This window comes from Propithecus coquereli, unplaced genomic scaffold (assembly GCF_000956105.1).
Source record: "Propithecus coquereli isolate 6110/MARCELLA unplaced genomic scaffold, Pcoq_1.0 Scaffold215, whole genome shotgun sequence".
Lineage (NCBI taxonomy): Eukaryota > Metazoa > Chordata > Mammalia > Primates > Indriidae > Propithecus > Propithecus coquereli.
Window position 1 is genome coordinate 902,115 of NW_012146634.1, and position 12,185 is coordinate 914,299.

The following is a 12,185-nucleotide window of genomic DNA, read 5'->3' on the forward strand; positions in this document are numbered from 1 at the left end:
CTGCGGGAAGGAGGCACTGGTGGCCGGCCGGCACAGGATGGTCTCGAACTCCTAAGCTCAAGCAATCCTTCCGCCTTGGCCTCCCATAGTGCTAGAACTACAGTGGTGTGAGCCACCGTGTCCAGCCAGTAACCATCACATTAAGAAAAAATTAAATTTACCACACTCACGGGGGGGAGGGAGGAGGGGACGGGTATATGCATACACAAAGAGTCCTGTGTGCACCATCCGGGGGATGGACACGCTTCGAGCTCAGACTTGGGGGGCAGGGAGGGGCAACACACGTAACCTAAACATCTGTACCCACATAATATGCTGAAATAATAAAAAAAAAATTTACCACACTCACAAAATTACAATTAGTGTATTTTCTTTTCCTGTGCATGTATATATATATATTATGCATATACATACACATATGCTAGTTTTGTGTTTTTTCACTTAGCATTATGCCATGTTTATATCATAAGGACTTCATAACTATCCAACTAAATGCTCCCATATAAGGATTTTTCAAAGAAATTTATAATTACAAAGACAAACTTTCTTAAATACCCAAATCTGGAATTTTTAGGGAAAAGGATAAGATGTGAGCTCATGGTGCTTGGTACATATTACAAAATTGCTTTCCCAAAATGTTGTACCAATTTACTCAGCCACCAACTGACAATTTATCACTTAAACCATGTCATTGATACAGGAGGGAAAAAGAAATGTCATCAACCTTTCAATTTGCATTTAAAGACACTGCTAGGGATAAAGAACTTTAACCGTGATTAGTTACTAGTTACATTTCTTCTCTTATAGAATCATCACAAGTATTGGGGAGAAAAGTTCATCTGCTACTAGTAGGGCATCCCTTCCCTACGGAGGGAGTGAATTGTTAAGAGTAGAAAGACCAAGGGCTTTGAGATTCAAATACATCTTATGCAAAGAGCTGGACATACATGCACCAACCATGTGGTGAAGTGTTAGTTCCATCCACTCATTTACAAAAGACCAACACATTTGTAAGTCTAAAAGAAAAATCTGATCTAAAAGGAGGATTTGATCATTTGGCTAATATTCTTAAGAGTCACTCTGAAACCATCCTCTATGAGTAAGGATCCACTTTACGAACTACAAAGGCCCATTTTTTTTCCATAAGCATTAACTTTTTTATAGTCAGGTGCTTATACTTATTAAGCACTTGCTCAAAACAAGCTGTCACATATCAATTAACTTTTTTTTTTTGGAAACAGGTCTCACTCTGTTGCCCAGGCTAGAGTGCCTTGGCATCAGCCTAGCTCACAGCAACCTCAAACTCCTGGGCTCAAGCAATTCTCCTGCCTCAGCCTCCTGTGTAGCTGGGACTACAGGCGTGCACCACCACACCTGACTAATTGTTTTATTTTTAGTAGAGACTGGCTCAGGTTGGTCTAGAAATCCTAAGCTCAAGCAATCCTCCCACCTCGGCCTCCCAGAGTGCTAGGATTGCAGGTGTGAGTCACCTCGCCTGGCCTGTCAATTAACTTTCATGACAACCCTAGAGATGGGTACTAATTATTCATCTTACATGAGAAAAAAACTCTGATGCGTAGGGAGGCTAAAAGTAACCTGTTTGAGGTCACACAGCCTCAGTTTGAACCCAGGCAACCTACGTTGTTAATCAAGCAGTCGGCTCTAATTTCTTTTGCTAGCTATTGCTATCTCCTCTAGGCAAGTCAGGGTAAAAGTCAGCAAAAAGTAAATAAACTCCTGCTCTTGAGCTGAGAAAGATACTCTACACTCACACATGCTACTGTTCCTAACTGCTCACAATTTAATGATTTTGCCTCGATGGTCTAGACTGAATGGAGGAAAAAGGGTGACTGAATCTAAAACCCTAAAGCTAGAACACATTTCAGGGAGTGATGCACTTGAACTGCCACTGCTCCCCATCCAGATGGTTCTAAACTCTGAAGCAACTTGGCCCAGTTGCTGCTATCTGGGCAAGCCAGGCAAGCTTGGGTTGTTACTTCCTGTCAAGCACTGAAAGAGTGATGGTAGTTATACAAGTCTATCATTAACCTCTTTCTTCATTCCTTCCAGGCAAGTGCCTGACTTGATTATCAAAACAAGCCATGTTGCAAAGGTGAAAATTTACTGTTACCTTCCTCATCTTTCTGAGCAAAAGTGTATGCGTGTGTCGGGGGGAGGGGGAATACCAGCACTGATGATTAAGTTTATTATACTGGGAACCATCTCCTAAGGAAGGGAAAACCCAGACATTTAGGTTTTTCATACAAACATGCACCCAATACCCAATTTATCAATCTGAAATGCAATACAATAAAACATTAGTTCATACAAAAATATTAAATGTCTTTTAACAACCTTCTTCCTCTTTAAAATACAGGGTAACATTTTAATACTGACATATTTATCTATGATATAGACATAGACTACTAAATTCAGACAACCTAAGAATCCAAACAGAGAATTCTTCATTGATGTGACTAAATCAGGGATAAAATACCTCTGAATTTCCCATAATTTGTTTTACCATTATCCTTTCATTAATACTTTTTATACAAACTATTCGTTTTATCTTGGCTAGTTAAGATAGTTTAATTCTCAATAGATTTGAGTATAACATGATAATGTGGTCTGGTTTATGTTACCATGATCTGCAATTATCCAACTTATCAGTTTCTTAAATAATCAGTTTCTCCCTGCTTTGACTTGGGAGCCTGTTTCAGAGTGTGTACTCTTGAACAGTCTCATGCCTTTTTGGGCACTGTAACTATCTAAGAGTTGAATATGTTCTGTGACTTACAGAGGGTATGGGGCAGAGAAAAGGAGAAGATAGGCAGGTGCTCTATGCACACATCTATTTTCCCAAAGCAGACACTGAAACCATGTGAGCTGAAAACTTCAAATGGAGTCAGTCTTAAGATGGAGTAAGGGACAACAGACAGGATCAGAAAGCCCAGTTGCTTCCAGTGTTGACTTGCAACACAGAGATGATAAGCTGATTGTTAATAAGGAAGAGATGGCATAGAGTAGGCCTATGTTGAGTTTTAGTGTTTGCTCTGTTGCCAAAATTGATCTTGAATAAATCTAAAACTCTTAAGCCTGTATATTCAGGGAGGAAAAGTCAGAGTTGGAAGGGTGATAAGAAGTATAGTTTGAACTCTGAGCCAGTTATATAGGCTGGAGATATTACAGGTTCGGTTCAAGACCACTGCAATAAAGCGAATATCACAATAAAGCAAGTCACACAAACTTTTTGGTTTCTCAGTGCATGTGAAAGTTATGTTTATGCTATACTGTAATCTATTAAGTGTGCAATAGCATTATGTCTGAAAAAAGTACATACCTTAACTTAAATACTTTATTGCTAACAAAATGCTAACGAAATGAGCACATGCTGTCAGAAAAAATGGCACCAAAATCAAATTTGTAAAAAAAAAAAAAAAAAAAAAGCAATATCTGCTAAGTACAATAAAAGAGGGAATGCCTGGTACTATCTTTTGCTTCTGAATTCAGCAACTTCAGAACCCTTCCTTCTAATGAGTGGTGGTTAAGCTGCATCACAAAACCCTCACGCCACTAAGATTCAACTACTGAACACAGAATAGCAGGGTCTACTGTGTGAATGTAGCTTTTACACTAACCATGGGGGAAAATAATTCTTTACACTTGCTTACTTGCTTTACTTTTTTTTCTTCTTACATTTCCTTTACTTACATTCCCTCACCAACAGTAATTCTCACTTCTATAGAAGGGAAAAAAGGTACAAAGTGTATAGATTTGGGTCCATGGAAAATGGCAGCGTCCAAACTGGGGCCGTGCCTACCAATAGTCTCAGCAGGCTTCTCCCTTAAAACCCCTCCTCCACCCGTCCTAACACTCAGGCATACAAAGGGAGTTTTTCATTATGTCCTTAAAGTTAACTGCTCTGGATGCTCTCACTTCACATGAGATGGTTTCAAAATTCCCCCCATGCTTGTCTTAAAGCAAAGGAGGGGAAAAGAGAAAATTAAAATAAAATAAACCATATATACAAATCCCAACGTACATAAACTGGATGATTTAATTTTATACGATCAAGGGCCAAATTGAAACCTGATAATGAAAATGAACACGGCAATAGTTTCTTCAAGAAAATAAACATCTGGAGGGAGAAACATTTTCTTAAAAAAAAAAAAAAATGTTTATTTGGAAAAGTTAGCCTCTTACACAAGGTTTTGTATCTATACTTTCACTCTGTCAATTACAGTGGTATTTTAAATGCATTGAATATAATTTATTGAATGACTATATCTTTCTACCTCAATTTAAAAGATATTAGACTAAAAAAATATTTACAGTTTTCATTCTGGTCCATCCTCCCTCCTATCCTGATACTGAACCCATTTCTCTACTTTTCAGGTAAGTGAAAAGAGTCACAGAATTTTTAGGTTTGTGTGGAGAGTAAGAATGTATCCAGTAATTCTAAGCATAACATAATTTTTTTAAGGCCTTCTCAGAAAACAGAAAGGGAATTACTTATCAAAACTAAGCACACTTAGCAGCTTCCCTCCCAATCTTATCTTTATTGGTTTGCCTGGTGCCAAATTTTTCTGGCCCTCTTTAATTTGCAAACATTGAAAAAAATTTAAAAAAATACCAAACACATACAAACTGAGTATCTCACACATAGCTCTAAGCTAGAAGCAGATATAAATGGGACCACTGTGAATCAAAGGGGAAAAATTCCAGGAAAAAAAAAAAGATTCCAACAGTCTCACATATTAACGGAGGTTTTGGAAAAACCTAAGCTGAATTTAGTTGATGTTTGAAATATCTGTCTACATTTAATTATATGTGTTGTATTTACTAAGGAGGCACAAACAGATAGTTTTGATATATAGCTTCGCAGATTTTAATACTAAGTTTTACAGTTTGAAAAATAATACCCAAGTGATTTCAAAAGGGGCAATGATCTGTAACTACTCAAAATGTGTCTTTGAACAGGGGAGCAAAAGTAGTGATTTAATGAGAACAACCCTCAAACACTTACTTGGCTTCTAATAAGCATCCCAAGAAAAGGTACCCGATAGGTGTTAACAAGCACAATGTGGCTAGAACAGCCAAGGTGTGCCCCAAGGTTTATGCTTTAAATTTCCTAAATACATAGCTAGCAGGCACATATGCCAGGCAACTACTGATGCTAGAAGATATCTGAGTCGGAATTTTGTAAGACCTCCAACTTTCAACCAATATTTCTATTCATAAATCTTCCAGTGAAAATGTCTGAGAATATATTTACAAATAGCAAGGAAGCAAGATTAATTTTAAATTTTAGATTGGCCTCAAACAAGTTAGTTATTTTTCCTTTTAACACAACACTCAAAATTGATGAATTCAACAGCATGGTTTAAAAAGTTAAGGCTCTCTAAAGAGTTCTAGAGACTAAAACTTAAGGCACATGTTATAATCTTCATGACACTGTTAAAAGCTAAAATTAAAACAAAACAAAACCAAACCTACTTCCTTCCCTCATCCTTTGCCGCCAACCACTCCCTCCCCAAAGAATATGGCGTATTTAATTCAGGCTATTGGTAAGGAGTGAAACAAAAATTTCATCAATGAACACCTGGTATGATTTTCACATAAATGTCCACTATCTGCATGAAGCACCACTGGTAGATGACAGGCCAGTAGAATATTTTCAGATATCTTGAGTCATGAACTGCTCCATTTACCCTTCAGCCCCATGGGTTCAGACTGGACTCTCCTCCTCTTTGGGGCCTCCTTCTGTGCCTTTCTGGTCCGGAGATTCTGCTGCTTTAGTAACTTCTTTTGGCTTCTCAGCACCATCTATACTGGTTTCCTCCTCCTTACTTTCCTTTTTCTCCTCCTCTGCTTTCTGTTCTTTTGCCAAAAGTCGATAATTGATGCCCATGCCAATGAAGAGATAGATACCTGCAATAATTAGGATTACACCGCATGCCCAGTATGTGTATTTGTAGTCTCCATATTTGTCATTGAGAGAACCTAAACATGTTAAAAAAAAAAAAAAGTTAGGTGGGTAAGAGTAAACAAGGTTTCTTTTCCCAAACAAAGCTGAAGCATCGACTCAGAAAGATGTCAATCCAATCATCACAGAGCCCACAAATGACAAATGAGTATAAAAAGGAATTGCTAAAAATTATCTGGTCTTCTGTTTATAATATCTCACTTGTTTTGAATGGCTTTGCACATTCTGTTACTTTTTGCAATTTAAAAATCATTAACTCTTGGCAAATCTGAATTGGGAAACACATAGAGATCACCTAGAATCTATTTTCTCAATACACTATGGAAAAAGTTGTTGCTCAAAAAATGTTTGTTTGCTCCAAGACCTTAGAGCTATTCCAATTAGCCAGGCATATGCTCTTTCTCTATCAGCATTTCCAAAGAGTGTTCCTGTGAACGTTTGTCCTATGCTAAAAATTTAAGAGCAATCAATACCTTAATACCATTCTAAGTGCTTAATCCTTAAACAGATTTTATCATCCCCATTGGAGAGATGTAAGAATTGAAGCACGGAGATATTAAAGCTAATAAAGTAAGTGAAATAGCTTGTCTTTAAACCCAGGAAGTCTGACTCTGAAGTTTGCACCCTTAACTACTGTGCTACAGGATACAACTCTAATGTTTCAAAAGTGAAAATGAATTTGGGAAATGGAATGCCATATTCTTTTCTATTAAATATTCACAGTGTACACTAGCGTATTAAAAGCTTTGTGAGGTCCTATAGTAAAGAAACTTATTAAATTTGGTGTTTCTGTACTTTTTTTTTGGCCATGAAACTCTTGTTATAGTAAAATTTATTAGCCTCTCATCAAACTACTATCTCCTGGAATAAACTTTGGAAAACTCTGCACTTATACAGGACTACACCATAACCAATTCAAATATAATTCCATATGGCTCTCTAGCCCAGGGCATCATTCACTCAGCAGTATTTATTGAGTCTCTATCATATACCGGGCACTGGCTCTGCTAAGCACTGAGGACAAGGATGAGCAGAGGAGGTAACATCTACAGTCAGTGGAGAAGAGAGATGTTAATCAAATATTGTAACTACACAAACTGTGAGAGTGCTACAAGGAGGGTTTTGAAAGCAAATAATCGGCGGTTGGGACCAGCAAGTGGGAGCAGGAAGGCTTCTCTTAAAGTGTCAACTACCTTGAGATCTGCAGGAAGATAGGAGTTATCTAGGAAAAAGGGGATGGGAAGAGGATCCAGGCAGAACAGCAGTGCAAAGGCACAGTGGTAGGAGGAGGCACGGTATGTGAGAGGGGAAGGAAGAAGGGCCAGGTTGCTGAAGCAGAGAGACCAAAAGGCCAGTTGAAGGAAATGAGGCTGGAAGACAGGTGGGGCCAGGCCATGCAGTGCCTTGCAAGCCACATTAGGGAATTTGATCTTCACTCTAAGAACAATGGAGAGCAACTGGAGAGTTTTTTAAGAGTTCTGAACTGGAGACTTTGAAGAGATTGAAGAACAGCTAGAGTAGATACAGGCAGACCAGTTAGGACCAGCCCAAATAGGAGACAGGAGCTTTGGATAAAGGAGGTAGTTGTGATGGAGAAAAAGAGACAGATTAGAAAAAGACTTAGAAGATAAAAACTGACAGGACTTGGCAACTTACTGGGTATGAGGTGGAAGGAAGAGAGCAATATCAAAAGATAGCTGCAGATCTTCTATTATGTAACCTCACTCCCCAAACCAAAATTCCCAAAGTATGATTCACATCTAGAAGGAGGGTCAAATTATTTTTTCACTATGCATTATCTATTGGGCTATTAATTGAAAGATGAAGTATTTAGTAATGTTAAGGAATAGCTCCCAAATTATAATTGATTTACTAGCTGCATGATCTTAGCCAAATTATTTCACCTTTTGATGCTTCTATTTCTTCATTTATGAAATGCAGACTACAACAGTCCTCCTACCTCATAGCCTTGTGAAATACAACAGGATATAGAAAATGGTTAGCACGGTCCCTGGTACACTGTGAGCTTATGTGGTAGCTATTATTATACTATTACTACTGAAATAAACTCCATTATTAAAATGAAATCATTACTAGTATTTTAAAGGTAGAGTTGTTTTTCTATGTGTTTTTCTATAATAAGCATGTTAGTTTTATGATCAGGAAAAACAAATTTTAGGTGGGGGACGGTGGCTCACGCCTATAATCCTAGCACTTTGGGAGGGTGAGGTGGGAGGATTACTTGAGGTTAGGAGTTAGAGACCAGCCTAAGCAAGAGCAAGACGCCATCTCTACTAAAAAATAGAAAAATTAGCTGAGCATGGTGGCACATGCTTGTAGTCTCAGCTTCTTGGGAGGCCAAGGCAGGAGACTGCTTGAGCCCAGGAGTCTGAGGTTGCTGTGAGCTATGATGATGCCACGGCACTCTAGCCAGGGCAACAGAGTGAGACTCTGTCTCAAAAAAAGAAAAAGGAAAAAAGAATAAACAAATTTTAAAAAACATTGATATCTGTAACAATATTTGATCCCCTTTTGGCTTGATGGTTCAATTTAATTTGATTCTGTAAGTATTTGAGCAATTACAGTGTGCCATTGTACCAACACCAAGGGTACAGAAATGAGAAAGAGCTGGTCTTGGTCAAACAGTTCACTAATCTCTGCTTTCTATCACCTTGCCAATCTTATATGTCTGTTTTATAATAACAGAACTACAGAGGTAGCGAGACATACTATACCTAAAAGTGGTGGCCCCAGGAGGACAGGACAGCATTCCACAATGGTCACCAATCCCACAGCGCTGGAGAACCTCTGAGGTCCGACGAGGTCCATCAGTGTTTCAAACAATACGGAGCTGAGCCACCCAAAGGCAAATCCAAAGAATCCCGCATAGACACAGAACCCAATGTAGGTAGTGGATAAAGGTGCTAGCAAATGACACACTCCATTTGCGATAATGGAAGCAGCAAAGAAATACTGAACTCGAGGTCTTATCCACTTTGTATTGGCTACAAGTCCCATGGAAGGTCTGGCTACCATGTCAACAAAAGCCAAAATGGAAAGAAGGAAGGCAGACTTCTCACTAGAATAATGCTGACTCTTACCATAATTACTAAGAAAGACTAAAGGTGTAAAGAGTCCAAAAAACATAAGCACATTTCCAGACAGGTATAGCAAAAAGCCTCTGTGACTGAACAGGGATAAGTCCAGGAATTTATTAATTGTTTGGAAGGCTGATTGTTTCTCTTTTTTGGGGTGTCCTCCAATAAGATCTGTATTTGCATCGCTTGTACTTTTTTTGGCATCAGATTTTCCAGGTTCCTCAAGGGAATCTTTACTTCTCTCTTTCCCTGCCTTAGTTGGCTTGGGCCCTATTGGTCGCATCAGGGATCCAGCTACACAGCAGTTTAGTAGTAAGCCTCCAAGAATTAGGAAGCTTCCTCTCCAGCCAAAGATACCGAAGAAAGCTTGATTGAGGGGGGCCAGGGTAGAGAGGAACACAGGGCTTCCTGCCATGGCCAGTCCATTTGCTAGTGGTCGCTTCTTGTAGAAATACTTGCCAATCATGGTCAGAGCCGGGTTCAAGTTGAAAGCAAGTCCAAGACCTGTGGAAGAGGGGCGAAAAAATCCCACATACTGTAATAAACATCAGAAATATCTTTGAAATTACTGAACCAGACAATAAAACTAAAATAAGAGGCATAAATAATGGGAAGGAAACAAAAATCCTCATTATTAGAAGAGATGTTATATAGTGGTGTTCTAATAAAGACTGTATGGGTTTCAATCTCAGCATCACACTTACTACTGGCTGTGAAATCTCAGATGTGTATACCCTCTTATGACTATTTCTTAATATGCAGAACGGGCACAGGGCACTGTTTTGAGGAAGAAAAGTTTTGTATAGCACTTAGAACAGTGCCCAACATGTAGTAAGCAATCAATAAATGTTAGTTATTTTATTATTGCTGTTTTTATTATTTGAAGGTGAATAACTATTTTGTCAAATCTAACAAAATCACTGGAATGATTATTATAACCATACGAGATCATTAAGTAGACAATTATCAAACAGAGATAAAACAGATTTAAAACAGAAAACACAGTACAAAATGATCCCTTTCACTATAGCACCAAAAAATAAAAAATGTGCAATTTATAGGGCTCAAACTGTGAAATTTTCCTGAGAAGCCAGAGACTCAAAAATAACACACCAAGTTTTGGGAAAATAAAACACAACACTGTCAAGATGTCAAGGCTCCCCAAATGAATGCACTAATTTAATGTAATCCAATGAAAATGTCAGTGGATTTTATTTTGAGATTGAGGTAAAATGACTCTAAAACATACTTAGAGAACAAATACATGGAAGTTACCAGGAATTTTTGGTGATGCAAGGGAAGGAGTGGGACCAAGCATATCGGATATTTACATGGCTTTATAGAAGCTACAATCCTTAGAACAGTGTTGCCCTATCTCAGGAATAGGTAAACAGTCATCAGTGAAAGTGGACAGAAAGTCCAGGAACAGACCTAAAATATATATAAACATTTAATGTAAGATAAAGTGGACTTTTAAATTAATGAAGAATAAATTATTCAATAAATAGTGCTAGTAGAAGTAAATATTCAAAAAAGCTCTCCCTAACCTCTGCTTGCCCCATACCATCTATGTTTAAGTCATTCCCAGAGGCTTAAACCAATAAACCAGAGCCGGTCACTCCCTTACTTCAAACCTCCAAGGCTTCCTAGCTACAACCTTTGCCCCGGCCCTTACTTCCCTATCTGACCATTCTCACACGTGCTGATAAGCTCTATAGGGTCTATGGTCCCCCAGATTTTCATAAAACTGGCTCCTTATTGTTATTCTGATCTCAACTTAAAGTCATCTCTTTAGTCAGCTCTTATCTGTTGAGCCTGCCCAGGTCTTCCCTGTCGTAACACTTCATTTAAGGCTTTGTATAGCATTTATCACCCCTCAATATTTTTCTGTTCTTTTTTCTTTATTATAGACAGGGGCTTGCTGTCACCCAGGCTGGAGTACAGGGCACGATCATAGCTCACTCTAACCCTGAAGTCCTGGCTCAAGCAATCCTCCTGCCTGAGCCTCCTGAGTAGCTAGGACTACAGGTATGTGCCACCATGCCTAGCTAATATTTTTCTTATTTATTCATGCATTTGTGAGTTGTACTGTCTGCTTTCTCCCAATAAAGAGCATGACTTTTCCTGACTTGTTGCTCTATCTCCACAGCACCTAAAATGGTTCCTGACATAGTGTTCTTGTTCAATAAATATTTAATGAGTAAATTAATAAAAGATAAAATGAATCAACCGATTAACCATGTGGGAACAAATAGAGTTATATTTCTTTTTTGTCAGATGTTTTCATCCATTCAGAATTTTTAAATGTAAAAAATAAAGTGTAATAAAAAAAAGTGGACAAATATTTTCATAATCTTGCAATGGGAAACAATTTCGTAAGGATAACATATAAGACAAATCATAAAAGACTGAGAATTTTGAATACACAAAAACTTTAGATATATAATGAGGGGAAAAAGTGGGAAAAAACAATTTTAAAAATAATTTCAAACAAAATTCAACATCAAAAATCAATTAGGAACAGATATTTGTACACTGATGTTCACAGCATCACTACTCACAATACCCAAAAGGTAGAAATAACTCAAGAATCCATCAACAGAAGAATGGATAACCAAAATATAATATATATAAAAAACAGAATATTATTCAGCCTTAAAAAGTAAAGGAATTCTGATACATGCTACAATATGGAAGAACCTTGAAGACATTATGCTAAGTGAAATAAGCCATTCACATAAATAAAAATACCACCTATATGAGGTACCTAGAATAGTCAAATTCATAGAGACAGAAGGTAGAATGGTGATTAGCAGGGCTAGAGAGAGGTGGGAAAAATGAGGAGCACTGTTCAATGAGTATAGAATTTCAGTTTTGCAAGATGAAAAGAGTTCTAGAAATGGATGTGGTAATGGCTGCACAACAGTGTGAATGTACTTAATACCACTGAACTGTAAACTTAAAAATGGTAAGGATGGTAAATTTTTTTTCTTTTCTTTTTTTGAGACAAGAGTCTCACTGTGTTGCCCGGGCTAGAGTGCCGTGGCATCAGCCTAGCTCACAGCAACCTCAAACTCCTGGGCTCAAGCGATCCTCCTGCC

The 12,185-nt window shown here is 38.0% G+C and overlaps 1 protein-coding gene across 2 annotated transcripts in view; it reads right to left on the bottom strand.

Moving 5' to 3' along the window:
- Positions 1 to 3,668: 3,668 nt before the first annotated feature.
- The window catches only part of LOC105810601 (monocarboxylate transporter 1), a 42,120-nt gene continuing 33,603 nt past the window's right edge, over positions 3,669 to 12,185 (bottom strand). Inside the window, exons 4-5 of one of the 2 annotated variants that reach the window (XM_012644631.1) lie at positions 8,722 to 9,588; positions 3,669 to 6,003 (exon numbers count right to left, since the gene is read on the bottom strand). In XM_012644631.1, coding sequence (XP_012500085.1) covers positions 5,729 to 6,003; positions 8,722 to 9,588 — 1,142 coding nt within the window. In that variant the 3' untranslated portion in view covers positions 3,669 to 5,728. The remainder of the gene's footprint in view (positions 6,004 to 8,721; positions 9,589 to 12,185) is intronic. The other variant, XM_012644632.1, reaches the window with a different exon arrangement.